The sequence below is a fragment of the Gigantopelta aegis genome, chromosome 10, assembly GCF_016097555.1.
Source record: "Gigantopelta aegis isolate Gae_Host chromosome 10, Gae_host_genome, whole genome shotgun sequence".
NCBI lineage: Eukaryota > Metazoa > Mollusca > Gastropoda > Neomphalida > Peltospiridae > Gigantopelta > Gigantopelta aegis.
The window spans coordinates 6,301,830-6,320,921 of record NC_054708.1 but is presented as its reverse complement, the minus strand read 5'-3'; the positions used below and the strand labels follow the sequence as shown (position 1 = coordinate 6,320,921).

Here is a 19,092-nt window from a genome sequence, read left to right as displayed (position 1 = left end):
AGGACTGCTCTGGAAGCTCTCATCAATTCTAATCTTTAAGATGGTCTGACAATGACAGAATAGAATAACCCGATCAATGTACAATGATTATGTCATCCTGCAATAATTCCGGATTGATCTTGCACATTTAAAAAACCCACCATTTGTTCAGATCCATTAATGATGCAGCCCTTATGTCACTCGTAACAGATGTTAGTCCATTTGGAGATTAAATGCGCACTACATAAGGTGAAAATGCAACACTTCATGGGAAGTCTTCGAGCAGTATTCATTAAACTGTAAACAGTCATGTTGCCAGTGTACTGTTATATATCATGAACATACAGACTTTTCAACTACGGATCACGAACATGAATGAATCAATCAGATCAGTTTTCAGTTATCATCGAAGGAGTCAACGTGTCTAGCTGCCTGAACAAGGATAAACAAACATTCTTTGCAAGCATCACAACTAAAGGTACTTCCATTGCTGTGCTCATTCACTATTTGAAATAATGTTTGCATATACAGCACCAGATTATGTAGGCAACTGTAAATGACAGGAATATCGTGGTATGGTTTCTGCAGGAAACAGCTGACATATTTTATTCATCAGATACTCAAGGCACCATCAAAATACTTTGTATAGCTTTATTCATTTCCAACTGAATGGCATCCATAACATTGATTGTACAGTCAAACATACTGGAATCGCAAATAATGCATATGACAGTGCATAAAGTACACAGACTATGTAATGGATTAGCCCGTGTACTCCGACTGTAAGAGAGCTAGACGGACATTTGGACATAAATACACTCTAATTACAGTCCGAGACCAAGCTATGTATTTTTTTTGGCAATTGCCGACAACCAAAAAATTGTCAAAGATTTCCGCTCTAATACCACAACAATCCTATGTTTGACGTCAAATACATTTACATCGACCATTTTCGAGTTACTTGATTAAAAAAAATCAGATATTAATCACTAATACACACACTACAGAAAGAAACCCGACAGCACCCACATTCAGCTAAGCTTCGGCAAACTCCGGACAGCAGAATTCTAATTTCGCCGACCTATATCGTGACGTTGCGTCACATGATCGCCTACTCAGCCATTCCGTCTTCCAGGGGCCGTCTCAAAACGACAATATAAAAACACGATCCACAAGCTTAACACACGGAAATATTTCTCTGAGACACTATGGTTTGTACCGATTCAGAAACCCCACCAACTAAAACCCATTTCCCCTTTACTTTGTTACTAGAAATTTAATTTTTGCAACTAGGCTAATAAGTTAATTGTACAGGCATATGCGCCGTAAAATCCTTTTAAATGGAAAGTACGTTTACATATCTTTTAAAGCTGGTTTACGACGAGATGTATGAAGTAAAATACTACACTCGTGTCCGTAATGCCCGGCGCAGACGAGCGTTTTTTAACGCATGCGTCTGCGTTAAAAAAAACGCAGACTCAACGCACACGGATGCGTCTCGTGTGCGCCTACCTGTGATGCGTTCCTGCGATCCACTGACGATTTCTTTTATTAATTAATTTATTTATACTTTACTCTAGGAAAAATAACAAAGATTAAATGTAATTTATTAATACATTTTAAAACATAATAAACTTTATTTAAAACATTATGTACAATATACTATTACGATATAAATCTTTCTTATTTCACAATTGTTTGTTTTAATTATTATTATTAGGCATAGTACAATGAATGCAATAATTTATATTTTTTAATTTCATCTATTTAGAAATATCATTAATTACACAAGCCTAGTCTTTGTTTCAAAGATGAGCAGTTGGAAATTATTTGTGTTGAAACATTTACATGTTAGTCATTTTTAATGGTCGGGTCTGTTTTCACAGTTCTATTCATCACTGCAAATTTGTAGACGTAGGCCTCAGAGATGTCACATGCGGCTGAAGAAAAGCTAATTTATCCAATATCCAACGTTTTTTAGGAGTGTTTTTTTTCTTCTCCTGTACTTCCACTTGGTGAAGGCTTTAACATTTTTACGTATCTATCACGCAATGATCTTATACGTGTTGTTATTTTTTCTCTGAAATAAAATTAAACATGATACTAGTATATATTTTTTTTCATGTATTATTTGTTTTTAATATGTGTGTATTTTATAATGATAAAATTACTATAGATATACAGATACACCCAATCCCACATAGGGCCCCACACAGGTAAATAGCTCGTGCAAACTGAGTTGATGGTGCAAAATAATAACCAAGTGATTTTTTAGGATATGTGCATGCAATAATGAACATTATATTTAATTTGAAATTAATAATATGAGTAAACATATATTGATCTATACAATAAACAAATCAATATAAAAATGTGAACGCAACGCAGACGCAAGTAGGCGCACACGTGCGCTTTTAGACGGATGCGGCAGGAGACGGATGCGTTTGTGCGTCTAACATCAAACATGTTTGATATTTGAAAAATCGACGCAGCGCTAAAAAACGCAACGCAGAGGGGGTCGCACAAATGCGTTTTTACTGCGTTCGTACGGATGTGTTTTTTTAACGCAAGACGCATGCGTTAAAAAACGCTCGTCTGCGCCGGGCATTAGGGAACGGGACGTAGCCCAGTGGTATAGCGCTCGCTTGATGCGCCGTCGATCTACTGCATCCACTGAGGCGAGCGTTCTACTGACTCAGCTAGACTCCGCCCAATTTCTCAATTTAGCCAGTGCACCACGACTGATATACCAAAGACCGTGCTATTTGCTATCATGTCTATGGGATGGTGCATATAAAAGATCTCTTGCTACTAATGAAAAAATGTAGGCGTTTTCTCTCTGAAACTATATGTCAGAATTATCAAATGGTTGACATCCAATAGCCGATGACTAATAAATCAATCTGCTCTAGTGGTGTCGTTCAACAAAACAAACTTCTGCTTTTTTCGTATTTGTTAGGTACCATTTATTTTACACTAGTTAAGATATGTTTTATAATTTTAGAACGTTGTAAGATAAATATCTAACAGCCACTAACGCATTATTCTATATTTCAACCATTTAAGCGTGAGTGAAAAGCGTGTCAGACCGGCAAATCTAAACTTTATTGATAATTAATTTGACGCCTTCATTGTAATCAGTTTTGACATATCCTGTTATGCACGTTATTTGCGATATCACCGGGCGGGGTCTAAAAAATGTGTTTTGTTTAACGACACCACTAGAGCACATTGATTTATTAGTCATCGGCTACTGGATGTCAAACATTTGGTAATTCCGACATATAGTCTTAGAGAGGAAACCCGCTAAATTTTTTCCATTAATAGCAAGGGATCTTTTATATACACAATCCCACTGACAGGATAACACATACCACGGACTTTGGTACACCAGTCGTGGTACACTGGCTGGAGCGAGAAATTGGGCAGGATCTAGCTGAGTCGATAGAACGCTCGACTTAGTGGATTCATTCTGTGATTGGGTTTTCCCCCAGTGCCAACCAGTGCCCCACGACTGATATACCAAAGGCCGTGGTATGTACTGTCCTATCTGTGCGCAAGAGCATATAAAATATTCATTGCTACTAATGAAAAAATGTAGTGTGTTTTCTCTAAGACTACTAGTATATGTGAGAAATTACCAATCATTTGATACTAGTATCCAGTAGCCGAGGATTAACTTACCAATCACTTGATACTAGTATCCAGTAGCCGAGGATTAACTTACCAATCATTTGATACTAGTATCCAGTAGCCGAGGATTAACTTACCAATCACTTGATACTAGTATCCAGTAGTCGAGGATTAACTTACCAATCATTTGATACTAGTATCCAGTAACCGAGGATTAATAAATCAATGTGCACTAGTTGCGTTGTTAACCAAAAACAAACTTACCAATCATTTGATACTAGTATCCAGTAGCCGAGGATTAACTTACTATTCCATTCCAATATTTATTTACATGCTCATATACCACTAAGGTTTCAAGCATGTCTGTCACGGGCCCCTCCTCCGGATAGCCGGAGGAGTGGTCCGGGACAGAGATTAACTTACCAATCATTTGATACTAGTATCCAGTAGCCGAGGTTTAATACATCGATGTGCACTAGTTGCGTTGTTAACCAAAAACAAACTTGCCAATCATTTGATACTAGTATCCAGTAGCCGAGGATTAACTTACTATTCCATTCCAATATTTATTTACATGCTCATATACCACTAAGGTTTCAAGCATGTCTGTCACGGGCCCCTCCTCCGGATAGCCGGAGGAGTGGTCCGGGACAGAGATTAACTTACCAATCATTTGATACTAGTATCCAGTAGCCGAGGATTAATAAATCAATGTGCACTAGTTGCGTTGTTAACCAAAAACAAACTTACCAATCATTTGATACTAGTATCCAGTAGCCGAGGTTTAATACATCGATGTGCACTAGTTGCGTTGTTAACCAAAAACAAACTTACCAATCATTTGATACTAGTATCCAGTAGCCGATGATGAATAAATCGATGTGCACTAGTTGCGTTGTTAACCAAAAACAAACTTACCAATCATTTGATACTAGTATCCAGTAGCCGATGATGAATAAATCGATGTGCACTAGTTGCGTTGTTAACCAAAAACAAACTTTAACTTTGCGATATGATATAATGTATGAAGTAGTTTATAAAAATACTTTCACATTTCAAACGTTACTATAATTCGCGTAAACACAATAGACCGACTTATAAACGACAAACAGCCTAATGTTTACAAGTCGGCCGGACGAGTGGTTTACTTGCCATTCACAAAGTTCAGTTTTGACGTCGCATTATTAATGCAGTATATTATTATAACAATAACAACTCTTACCTCTGAGGTCAGTAACTTTTCCTACAAAGTCGAGGATGTTGAAGGAGGAATGGAACGTGTTGTTAGTAGCCCTTTCTCCGGACTTCCAGTTTCCCCCATACTTCATGGCGCCGTCGATTCTTCACATTGTCTTCTTCTCACACCAGATTCGAACTACTTCGTGCACTGGCCGGTTGTTTTTTTAGAAGAAAAAACACTGTTTATACAAACTCATATAACACGACAGTGATCAAAAGTCGTTCGTTGCATGAAAGTCGTACAGATTAATTCCTCACACCACAGAGACACGTTTTAATAACATACAGCGAAGAATTTGAGTCGTCACCGCGAAGAACTTGAGTCCTAGTGTGGTCACATCTCCTGTGTCAAGTGAACAGATCCGTTGTGTATTGATTGTTTTTACGTCTTTACAAAAGTCTCGTTTTTCAACGCAGCACGATTTTGTTTGCTTGAATGGTGGATGAACATTATATAAGGGAACGATGCTCAGTGCAATCCCAAGAGACGTAGCTCTAAAAAAGAAAAAACAGAAGCAATTAGAATGCAATAACAAAACTCACCACCTTCTGTGTAGCTCAGTGGTAAAGCGCTCGCTTAAGGCGTTCCAAAGTGGTACGTCAAAATGCCGTGTTATATACTGTCCTGTCTATGGAAAAGTGTATATAAAGGATTAATTACTATCTTTCAGCAGCAGTAGTCCACGTGACATCATCATCTCTCTCTCCCTCTCCATCCCTCCCCCAGCTCGCTCGCTCTCTCTCTCTCTCTCTCTCTCTCTCTCTCTCTCTCTCTCTCTCTCTCTCTCTCTCTCTCTCTCTCTCAACAAATATGAGCGAAAATTTTTTTATCCGTTATCCATTATCAAGACCGTGTCGAATGGGCATTTGGCAAAATAGTGGTTGATTCCACGAAACTCGTTCTACTATCTAGTAACTCGCCTATAGGAGGACTGCCACTTGAAAGATCGTTTACTGAAAAATACATTATTTTGACCGCCACAAAGATGACTTCACATCATTATCAAACGACTATATACTGTATAAAGATTTTAAAAGAAACACAATTGCAATTTAATATACAGCGCAACGAAGAATAACTCATGACCTTTTACATATATGAGTTAATAATCCATGGATGTAACGAATAAAAAAAAACATGACAATACATGTACATTTATATTGGGCTAAGGTTTGTAGTTATGTACACGTATAAAATTAAATGCTATATTTATTCGTAACCTTAATGACGAAGGTTAGTAGATTTTTTTTTTGTATTAATATAATGACAAATAGGTGATAGGCGATAGAGAATCTAAGACACTTTAATTATTATTATCATATGACTATATATTTAAAAACAAAAACCGAAACAAAATTACAGTTTAATATACAGTAGAACTAAAGAGAATCCACGACCTATGTGTACGCATCGAAACTAAGCGACCTATAACATAAATGATTCAATAATCCACTGATGCATCACAACAACAAACTCTAATAATACAGCTGTACTTGGACTTATGTGACAACGTATGTCGAGGTCATATATAAATTAAATAATATATTTGCGTCTTCACCTAGATGACAAAGGACAGTAGATTTTCTTTTATTAACAATGACAAATAGATGATAGAGACTAAAACGTCGACGCCCGGCAGCTGTGACTCCGGAAGATGATCTTTGCAATGCTGGCGGAGGATGCTGGTCTGTACGATCAAGGTTTGGAGTCTTGGGACACAGGTTCTCGCGTGCTTATTACTATGATCAGCTAGTAATTATTCATTTATTCCTGGAAGGACTTCTCCTCGTCACCACCTTTGTGATATTAAGAGCTCCTTCATTAAAGTTTATTAGCCGTGCAGAGATAATTCAATGGTATTTCACTCGAGTGAAGGGCGCTAGGTTCTGCTTGAACAGAAACTACTATAACGGCCAGAAGCTAGCCACTGAACCATGTCACTTTTGTCAGATACTGCCAGTTACAAAGTGACCAACGTTGAAACGTGTCAATCTTTTTCCTTGGCAGTGTTCTGACCAAACCGCACGATTGTGAAAGCACATCCCACGAGACGGCACCAAGGCATGTACACACAATTAGCTACTAGTCCTATACCTTACAAAGATGGAGAACACAAGTTGCAAAACTTAAATCACATCCATGTTCATAACACGTATAAGAAGAACATACAATGAAGGAAGGAAGAGAGGTTTTATCTAATGACGCATTTAACGCATTTTATATACGATTGATTATATGGCGTCCGGCATATGGTTAAGGACCATACAGATAATGAGCAAAACCGCTGTCGCCAACTCTTTCCGATTAACAGCAAAGAATCGTTTATAATCAGCATCTCATAGACAGGATTATACATACCACGGCCTTTCTTACACCAGCTGTGGAGAGAAATAGCCCGATGGGCCAACCGGCAGTGAATTCGAACATATGATGAAACCTTGAAAGATGCAATTAAATACAGAATCGCCAGTATTTGTAACCATTGCTTAAGCTTGGATGTTATTTTGAGGGGCCAACCACACTGTAAGTAGTGTTATGAGAAAACAGAAACATAAAGAAGGTGGTGATTGAAAAAAGAGGTGTGATTTGGACGGAGACGGTCATGCCCTCCCTGGCTATGCCAGTGTTTATAACACACAAACATACATTTCGGTAAAAAAATAAATTAAATCGTAAGTCCGTATAAAAATTGTGTTTTCACCTGATAGCTGTTCGACGGAACTCTAACCGAACTTGGATGACGCAGCGACATTCGCCATTTATTATTAATGCGGGTTCACTGAGACGGAAAGCTTACTTAATGTAATTAGCTTTACGAATTAGCCCTACTTTGTCTCACGCACGTACAATGACACAATTCATACACAGATCTAAAATATAGTGCAAAACATTCACTGACTCTCACCAACAAGGGGAGGGATGCAGCCCAGTGGTAAAGTGCTCGCTCGAAGCGCGGTCTGGGATCGATCCCCGCCGTTCTGTTCGCGTGTCGGTTACGCAAAATTAAATTTACGCGAACCGCAAATCGGTTACGTCGTGACCTGTAGATGTTCACAAATTAAAACTACCAAACTTCACGATTACAGGAAATGTATTCATGCAGACATACTACTAGTATTCCGGCAAATGTTTTAGATTGATTTTTAGTACTTGATGCGCGGCAACGGTATATTGCAACTGTTGTAACTTGCGACTGAAGGCTCAGTATAGAGTCGAGCCAAAAGTTTTAAAGATATGTGCACGGACCGCTAAGGCGCCTAAATTATCTGCTGCTATTCTATTTCTAAAGGAATATATGTAGACATAATATTGGATTTCCCATAATTTTACAAAGGTTCAAAACGGTTTTAACTTAAACAAAAATGCAAAAATGTCACAAAAGCTGAAAAATACTAACATCGCATAATGTGCTTTAAATAACAAACATTTGGAACGTCACTGTAGTATAGAAGTACCAGCGATAAAGTGAATATAGCATCACCACCGCAAAATATCAGTGTCAAATTGTGGTCTTTCTTTTTATGTTATTATAAGATTTATTTTTATTAATCTAATCATGCACCAATGAGTAGCCTGTTTTATAATTCAGAGGAACTGGACATTTGTTGTTTCGGTTTTTGGTGGGGGGTTTTAATCTGCTGTATACTAAATTTTACATATTATCAGTGACAAATGGTAGCCGTTATTTGTTATTTATATAAAAAAAATATTAGTCTAATCATGCACCAGTGAGTGACTGAGTGTTTTGCATTATACTTCGGAGGAACCAGGGAACCGACACTTTCCCTCCAAATGTATTTATTTTGTTTCAGTACTGGGCTAATAGTGTTAACTTCAGCAAGCTGCACAGAAGTTCTAGAATACGGTGGCCCGATGCCCGAGACAGTGGTTTTTAGATTCGGGCAACTAAAAATTACTTTTTGCGATCCCGATGGCAAGTGGTGAATAATAATAATAATAACAATAATAATAAAAAATCTACAACGCTACGATCGTACGAAAACAAAAGAAACATCTACAAGTCACTTCTTTCGATTTGCAAGCATTACAGAAACTGTTCTATAAAACGTTTTCTTTTGTATTTTGTTTTAACTTTATGTTTGAGCTAAAAATTATGTATTTAAAATATAATTTCAGCGTCACTTTGAGGTAACCGATCAGGTAATCCACAGGTTACGCACATATAATTCACGTAACCGAACAATTGGTTACCTAGGTAAAAACCACGTGAACCGACTTCCGGTTACCTCAGATTTCGAAATATTGTCCCCTGCATTGGGATATTTCTCACTTCAGCCAGTTCACCATGATTGGTGCATCAAAAGCCGTTGTATGTGCTCTCCTGTATGTAGGATGGTGCATATAAAAGACCCTTTGATACTAATCGAAACATGTAACGGGTTTCCTCTCTGAGACTATATGTAAAAAAAATACCACGTTTAATATCCAATAGACGATGATTAATAAATCAAAACACACTTTAACTCACCAACAAAAAGACTTAAGGATAGCAATAATTATGAATGTTTTGTTTTGTAAAATATGATAATTTATGAAAATTTGAAAATCACATTTGTATATATATATATATATATATATATATATATATATATATATATATATATATATATATATATATATATATATTTAAGGGGGTGGGATTTACCTCAGTCAGTTGAGCTATCGCCTGAGGTGCGTGCGTGGCACGATCGAACCACCTCAGTGGATCCATTCAACTGATTGGGTTTTTTCTTGTTCCAACCAGTGCACCACAACTGGTTAAAAGCCGTGGTATGTGCTTTCCTGTCTGTAAAAAAAAGTGCATATAAAAGATCCCTTGATGCTAATTGGAAAATGTAGAGGGTTTCCTCTGATGACTACGAGTCAGAATTACCAAATGTGTGACATCCTTAATCAATGTGCTCTCATGGTGTCGTTAAACAAAACAAACAAACTATATATTTAAGCACTTTTCCAAGTGAATGCAAACGGTAATACGTTACCTTACTATAAGTCGGTGTTTTCCCACACATCACGTTCAACAACAAGTCCTCCAACAATCTTGGCAGATTCTGGAGCCCAATTAATCCGAACGGTGCGCTAAACCCCCTTTCAGACGACCCTGTCACGTCATCTGCCATTCACGAAGAACGAGTGGCAAAAACAAGGCCTTATTTCTGAACAACTGGCCTGTCAGTGTTATAATGGACTCGTGATAAATTCATCTTGTCGAATGGCGGGCATAACACGTTGCCAGGCCATGACGTGTCGCTCATACGTCGTTTTTAAAAATCTTATGCCATTTACATGGAGCTTGCAAATCTGGAGTTGAGCGTGTAGTGTTATATAGGTGGTTTGTTTGGGTTTTCATTATTACAACGAAGCTCATTTGTTTTCTTTCTATTATCATCCTCCATCCACGATTAATTTGTCTATGTGAGTGATGAGGTACCTTAGATCAGTGTCTTAATACCTCGACGACAAACATAATACTATCATAATTAAATAAACACATACGCGCGCGCACGCACACACACACATACACACATACAAACACGCACACACGCATTCATTTATATCAATATAAAATTTGTGGTTTATTTACAAAAAAGGTATGTACTTGCAGAGCTGTTTTACAAATACAAAACATAAATAAGTAAATAAGTAAGTAAGTAAGTAGGTAAATAAGTAAGTAGGTAAGTAAGTAAGTAGGTAAATAAGTAAGTAAATAAATAAATACAATTGAAATGAAGTACTGTGAAATCCTTTATAGCCCTGGGTTTAAAATTACGTTTAAAAAACACAATAAAAAGACAATAAAAAACCCAAACCCAAACCTCACGTTTCGTTGGCAACTTAAATTCGTGGATCAAAAAGGCATACGCTGTATCATAAATCTATATTGTATGTATGCATGTGTTATATTTTCGTTGTATTCTTAAATTCGTTGAGACATGAGACAATCAAAAAGATAAGTGATTTCACCGTAGTTAACATGTCACGAAATGAATTCAACGAGTTACGTTTACCGGTATCTGTCTGACTTTCTGTTTCAAACCTCATCTTCAGTTTCAGCGTCCACGTTCAACTTTTGCCACAAAGTCGTGCAACTTGAGAAAGGAAAATATCTAATACACCGGTAAATTGCTGAACGCACGTTACGCCATACAAAACGGCCTCAGTGATACGACCTCACATTTCAAAACACAAACCTGCCACAAATATATGTAAGCGTATGTAAGTTGGCCTGAAACCATTACACTATGTTTTCCCACCATTCTACTACAATACTAGTTATAAAACATGGGGAAATGTTCTGTGATTTGTTTACAAAACTATATAGCCGTTTGGCAGTAATGCCAACATGACTAAATGTTGTTCAGATTCGGGCATTTTCATTTAATTTGGGAAAAAGACAGCCTGCCCCTTTACAAAAATGGGAGCCCGTATGTCTATGGCCACACATGCAACATGTTTGGAGTAATGTCACGAAAAGTTTAATACGTACTTCCACCGGGGACAGACGACCGGGGACAGACGACTTTAATAACGCTTCCTAAAGCTCCCCAAGCGTGATCCGTCCTTCATGTATAACATAAGTGACACATACTCAATACACATTAGAATATGACAAATCCACTTTACTCTCACGAGATGTTAAAATGAAATTGGAATCTTTTGATCTTTTTGTGGAACAGAACAGAAAAACACACGACTTTAGATCTTACTCGTGTGTACATAGCAACACACAACACAACAAACACATACTTACACACACACACACACACACACACACACACACACACGCGCGCGCGCGCGCACGCACGCACGCACACGCACACACACACACACACACACACACACACACGAATTTAACCAGCCAAATTGTTTCAAGAGCACTTGCCTTCCATAACACTGTGTTGTCTCGAATCCACACCAAAGCCACTTTTGCCATGTTTGTTTGTTATCAACAGTGAGCTACTAACACCGCGGTACTACGTGAAGTCCGACCATCGATACATTGACAATCAGTGGATCATTGTGATTATCGCGTGCTGCACTACCATTATCACGTAGTAATCGGAGAAGACAGAGAGTACTTCCAATCATAACACGAAGCTGTGTTCTGTAGATCTCACCAAGTGACTGTAAGGCACGGCGTCACTTCGTCGCTGTCATTCTCAAGGATGTATTCTATGATTAAGTACTTTGAATACCAATGACGGCCACACTTAATGTCGTATTTGATAGAAATTAATCACACACAAACTGCTTTCAATAGGTTATTCATTAAGATGAGGGTCAGCCAATAATCACTTGGAGAAATGTATAATTAATTTAGATAAATGTTAACGACATGACAAGAAAAACAAAATCAATCTGAACATCCCTCGCCTGACTCAGGAGAATAATTAGCTCATTGTCAGTTACAACAGCTGCCTCGCCTTAGATAGGTCACATGGTTGACCCCTAGTAGAGCATCTGCTTCCCTCAGATAAGTCACGTGGTTGACCCCTAGTAGAGCATCTGCCTCCCTCAGATAAGTCACGTGGTTGACCCCTAGTAGAGCATCTGCCTCCCCTCAGATAAGTCACATGGTTGACCCCTAGTAGAGCATCTGCCTCCCCCCAGATAAGTCACGTGGTTGACCCCTAGTAGAGCATCTGCCTCGCCTTAGATAAGTCACGTGATACTCTAATACAACATCCGCCTCAGATATGTCACATGGTTAGTCCTTAATACAGCACCCGCCTTTTATAAGTCACATGGTTGATCCCTTATAGGGCATCTGCCTCCCCTCAGATAAGTCACGTGGTTGATCCCTTGTAGAGCATCTGCCTCCCCTCAAATAAGTCACATGTTTCATCCCTAGTAGAGCATCCGCCTCAGATATGTCACGTGATTGATCCCTTGTAGAACATGCGCCTCAGATATGTCACATAGTTGATCCCTAATATAGCTTTCGCCTCGGATATGTCACGTGATTGATCTCTTGTAGGGCATCCGACTCGCCTCAGCTATGTCACGTGATTGATCTCTCGTAGGGCATCCGACTCGCCTCAGATATGTCACGTGATTGATCTCTTGTAGGGCATCCGACTCGCCTCAACTATGTGACATGATTGATCTCTTGTAGGGCATCCGACTCGCCTCAGATATGTCACGTGATTGATCTCTTGTAGGGCATCCGACTCGCCTCAGATATGTCACGTGATTGATATTTTGTAGGGCATCCGACTCGCCTCAGATATGTCACGTGATTTATCCCTAGTACGCCTCATATATGTCACGTGGTTGAGAGAGGAATGCTGTTGTCATCACAAAGATTACGCCTTCCTAAAAGCCGCATGTTTTTCATTTGCACTATCCATTAGACAGAACTACATACTATGGACTTTCATGTACCAATCGTGAAACACTGGTTGGAACGGGATAAAACCCAAGTCCATCGAGGGCGATCGATCCTGCGACTCATCACACCTCAAGGTTAGAGGGATCACACCTCACAATTAGAGGGATCAACGTCCATGGTTGATGTTAGTTTACTTAGCAATGTCTACATCGAATACATTTTCTCTAATCTGATTGCTTATCGCCGATAAAAGAGAGAAAAAACATCCAGGCAGAAAGATTACGGTAATTGTAGCCTTTCCACCTACTGGCACCGTATCGTCATTATTACTGAAAACAGTAAGCGATGCCTAAGGGAAGTTGTTTTATGATCATCTGGGATGAAGCAGAACATAAACTGTCTGTCAAAGTTCGTGCACTTAGATTCTTTACGTAATCACTATATGAGAATGAGGAAGGGTATGTGTGTGTGTGGGGGGGGGGGGGGGGGGGGAGGGTTTGAAGAGTGGTTAGAAAGAGAGGTCTGGAAAGATATGAAGCCACCAAGGTTACATTTTATTCATGAGGTGCTGTATTTTGTTTTGGAAATAACATCAAAATTAAACATTATATTTTATTGCTGTTGAAATATACTGAATGTCATTAAAAACGCACTAGCCAGTTTTTAGTTATCGCACATGTAAGGTTGCTATAAAACACACAATAAAACAAGCCGTTGTATACAATATTTGTGCTATTTATTGCCTACAAGAAATACATCCAGTTATACAAAAACAATTAAATGTATATTTTTTTTCTCATATCCTTTTTGCAATTACAAACCTGACTGATGCGTTTTCAATGGAGTTCAGTATAGCTTTTATCTGCCTATACCATCATGCTACCATTTCTGAACCAGCACCACGGTCGGTTCCTAAAATGAAATCATAGGAACGGGGTTTGTGGTGAAGCCGTGGGTCTTGTGTTTTGGGTTTTAACCTACTCTACTATTCATAAAGTAAACTGAACTATACTGACTTCCAAAGGAAACTTTACAAGGCTTGAAATTATATTGTAGAAAAACAACAAACGTTATGATTGGATATGATACATTGTAGTGTCACGAAGTTCAATATCTAAATGTCACAATGCATTTCGTGATACATGCAAAGTATTTGTAAGGTGGTTTCTAAATTGGGGTTTTTCGAGTAGCAACACATATTTATCACATTATCCACATATTATGTATATAAAGTCAATTTAGGACGTTAGTATATTCTGACACGATATATGATTATTTGAACATGACAATTCCTTCATATCATGCACCCACTACTGCAATATTTAGTTTGCCTCCACCCGGCTATACCATTATTTCTGAAATAACACCTAACCGGTGTGATACAATCTTATTTACAGATGGAAATAATAGATCGACGTTTTTTGTTATTCAATAGCCAGCGATAGTTCTAAGATAACACATTCACTTTAGCGTTCCCCTGGGCCGAGTGGAACCGTTCATGTGAACGATACACAATATCCTGGTGTTTTATTTACCACCCACGGCGCTGTCACTAAAGACGTAATCAATATTGTCTGCTAAAAGCCACAGCTTCCAGACTTATAACTCTTGTGATCAACTGCTTGAATAACGCTACGTAGTCATCCAGTGATGGTCTTAATACGTGGCAGTCAGGCGGAACAACAACAACAACACAACATAAGACGTCAAACAGAATTTGTTCTTTAAAAAAAATATTTTTCTTTTAATAAATTGATTTTAGCGTGACATTTAAAGTAATTATTTAATGGGTTTTTTCGCCAGCTTAGTATTATTTATATAAGAACAACAACAGGGAGTATATTTCAAGCCATTGTATTCTCGTGAAAAGTATTTTTTTTATCTCATATCATCGTATATAGTATTAATTGCACAGGTTCATTTTACTCCTAACATATTTCAGTCTTAATGGAACGATAGTTTCACTATTACAATGATTTGATACTTATAGTTTCTTGTCTAGGGTTGTAATTTACATATATTCATTTAGCTCGAGTGTCCTCTAGCTCTCCCCTGTTTACATGGTATCTCCCTGAAAACATATAGACAGGAGAGGGCTAGAGGACACTAATATTCTATATGCTGATGTCTAAAATTGGTCAAAAACGTTTTTGTTTTGTGGATTTTTCTTTTTTCAATTTCAACTTTAAGTTTAGAAAACACAACAAGACCCCTGTCATTTGAATAATACTAATTAATACCTAGTGCATGACACTGTATTGGTCGCACATCACCATTCACTTTCATTTTCACTTTCATTATAAAAAAGTGTAAATAATTTTATTACTTTAAAAATATAACAAACATTTCAACCAAAATGCATCTGTTACTGTAAATACAGCTGATGATCATCTTGAGATACGGCCACTTTAAACACTTAATTTGTTGTCATAATGTATCATTTACAACTATAGTCAAATTTATATATTTAGCTGTGTATGTACCATTCAATTAATATTGTTATTCTGTCACCTGCCATTGATGCAGTGACTTCATCTTTAGTTAATTAGTGACTAACAATCAGACCACTTAGTGTGAAACTAAACTACCGCAAGCAAGGACACTATGCATTTCAATTGTTGCCCCCAGCTTAACATCTTAGGACTATAAAGCATGCGAATTACGTCTATCTTGTGTTTTGACACTTACCATATTATGTAAAAATCACTCCCCACCATAATACTGTACATATTGTATATATATATTTATTATGTATGCTGGTGAGTTGTAAAACTTAAGGCAATAAATACACTTGTAAACTATAAATATTCGTTTTCTGTACACGAAAGACAGACCCAAAGAAAAAAGAAAGTTTGTTTTGTTTAACGACACAACTAGAGCACATTGATTAATTAATCATCGGATATTGGATGTCAGATATTTGTTAATTCTGACTCGTAGTCATTGGAGGAAACCAGCTACATTTTTCCTAATGCAGAAAGGGATCTTTTATATGCACCATCCCACAGACAGGATAACACATACCACGGCCTTTGATATACCAATCGTGGTGCACTGGCTAGAACAAGAAATATCCCAATGGGCCTACCGATGGGGATCGATCCCAAACCGACCGCGCATCAAGAAACCAAGAACCTACAAGCCAACTTGTGACTTCAGTTATTCATTTAATATTCTGCTAAAACAGCACAAGGAAAACTGATACTGTTAATATTCTGCTAAAACAGCACAAGGAAAACTGATACTGTTAATATTCTGCTAAAACAGCACAAGGAAAACTGATACTGTTAATATTCTGCTAAAACAGCACAAGGAAAACTGATACTGTTAATATTCTGGTAAAACAGCACAAGGAAAACTGATACTGTTAATATTTACCGCTATTTGCGGTTAAATACCTCCACGTTAGACTTATAGTTACAGAAAGGAACACTTTTCCAACAATACTATAAAAGGAAGCATAATAGTTGTTAACGTTATTTTCGGCTGCGTTTGCCAGGGTGTGGGGTCGGGATTCAAATTCCCCGCTCAAAATATATTTTCCGGGACTGCATGACTCGACCCTCCTCGAAAATCCGCCGCTAGTCAAACAACCCCCTCCCCCTGCATAAATGTCTGCAGACGCGCCTGATGTTGATGTCATTGTAATTCAAAAGATGTTAATACCCCTAGTTCAAAGACTTGAATAATGTAATAAATGTTCCCAATGGGACACGTCAGTCTCTTAGGAGCGTGTATGTTTGTGCATGCAGAACAGCGTATATCATTTATTTATTCCGTCTTATGCAGCCTCTGTGACACATATTGCTTTACTAACAGCTTAGTGATCCCAGCTGTTTGTATAAATACACTTTATGACATGGGCCGGTAAAGCGCTCGCCTAATGCGCGGTTGGTTTAGGATCGATTTCTGTCGGTGGGCCCATTGGGCTATTTCTCGTTCCAGCCAGTGCATCACGACTGGCGTATCAGAGGCCGTGGTATGTGCTATCCTTTCTGTGGGATGGTGCATATAAAATATCCCTTGCTCTAATAATGGAAAATAATGTAACGGGTTTCCTCTCTAAAACTATATGTGAAAATTATTAAATGTTTGACATCCAATAGCCGACGATTAATAAATCAATGTGCTCTAGTGGTATCGTTAAACAAAACAAACTTTAACTTTCCATCTAACTTACGACTGGTAGGAACTGGGTTCACATTCTGGTATCGGTCCCCCCGAGCGAATTTAACGACTCAGCCCAGATAGCTTTGTTGTGTGCCCAGAATACCGTGCATGAACCTTAATTGGCTATAATAAGGATGGAAACAAGTTAAAATGAATTGAAAGAATCGATGATTTGGCATGTAAAATGCCTATAAAACCACAATGGGTCCAGTTTACGCAGCCTGTTTTTCTTGCACACAGGTGTTCAAGCCAAGTAAATGGCCACACAAAATACGGAAATATATATTATCCGCACGTGTAGTCTGCTGTTTTACTGTGATTATTTTATAGCAGACGACTTTGTAGTAGCAATTATTAAATTGAACTTAACAGGGGAGAGCATGTAATTTACAAACTTGAGTACCTTGCTAATGTTGAAGATTGTTTTAGTGGTACTTCCAGCCTTTGTAAGTGTAGTAGTTTTAATGTAACTCCGGCTAGGTCTAATGGGCTGTTCTTTTCTGGATATTGTGTCCCCAAGGCAGGCTGATGTGCATTAAAACCAGATGGGCTTAATGATATTAATAAATGTTCATTAACGTTATATCGAACTTTATAGCGTAAATAAGTAAATAACTGTGGTCTGTGGGGAAATGTGTGTGGTTACATGCATGTAGGCAGGCTTCATAAATTCGGCCCAAAAGAAAGAAATGTTTTATTTAATGACGCACTCAACACATTTTATTTAGTGTTATATGGCGTCAGACATATGGTTAAGGACCACACAGATTTTGAGAGGAAACCCGCTGTCGCCACTACATGGGCTACTCTTTCCGATTAGCAGCAAGGGATCGTTTATTCGCGCTTCCCACAGGCAGGATAGCACAAACCATGGCCTTTGTTGAACCAGTTATGGATCACTGGTCGGTGCAAGTGGTTTACACCTACTCATTTAGCCTTGCGGAGCACTCAATCAGGGTTTGGAGTCGGTATCTGGATTAAAAATCCCATGCCTCGACTGGGATCCGAACCGAGTACCTACCAGCCTGTAGACCGATGGCCTAACCACGACGCCACCGAGGCCGGTAAACTCGGCCCAATTACCATTTTACTATATGTGTGTTCTTGTTTAAATTCCAATGTGAATAAATTGCCATTAAATTACAGTTTAAATCTCTATCCGTTTTGGCACACACACACACAAGGTAAAGCACTTGCACGTGCAGTTTTGGCCTTTGACCTGTGTGTACTGCATACTGATTAATGGCTGTTTAGTATTTTCCGTCATTCCCGTTTAAAAAACAGAAGAGATTTAATTTACATATTTTGATATTAATTTGTTAAGAAACCTTTTTAAAAATTAAAATGAATTAACAAAACAGTTATGCGTTGATATGAGTTTAAACATAATATTATTAATATGTTTTATACGGGTTTTAGAAAAAAGCGTCTTTGACACAATGGATAGATGTTTACACTTTTATTCGTATTAAACAGAATGGTTTCCTCAAAGGTAGATCGACAATGAGTCACTTTACTACAAACCGGCCTCGGTGGCGTCGTGGCAGGCCATCGGTCTACAGGCTGGTAGGTACTGGGTTCGGATCCCAGTCGAGGCATGGGATTTTTAATCCAGATACCGACTCCAAACCCTGAGTGAGTGCTCCGCAAGGCTCAATGGGTAGGTGTAAACCACTTGCACTGACCAGTGATCCATAACTGGTTCAACAAAGGCCAT

General features: G+C 38.2%; 1 protein-coding gene across 4 annotated transcripts in view; it reads right to left on the bottom strand.

Annotated features, from left to right (window-relative positions):
- The window catches only part of LOC121382579 (serine/threonine-protein kinase rio2-like), a 69,252-nt gene that overhangs the window by 46,064 nt on the left and 4,096 nt on the right, over positions 1–19,092 (bottom strand). The window contains exons 1-2 of one of the 4 annotated variants that reach the window (XM_041512061.1): positions 9,856–9,964; positions 4,835–5,346 (exon numbers count right to left, since the gene is read on the bottom strand). In XM_041512061.1, the coding sequence (XP_041367995.1) occupies positions 4,835–4,940 (106 nt within the window). In that variant the 5' untranslated portion in view covers positions 4,941–5,346; positions 9,856–9,964. Of the gene's footprint in view, positions 1–4,834; positions 5,347–6,410; positions 6,668–9,855; positions 9,965–19,092 lie in introns of those variants that run through there. The other 3 variants (XM_041512059.1, XM_041512060.1, XM_041512057.1) reach the window with 3 other exon arrangements.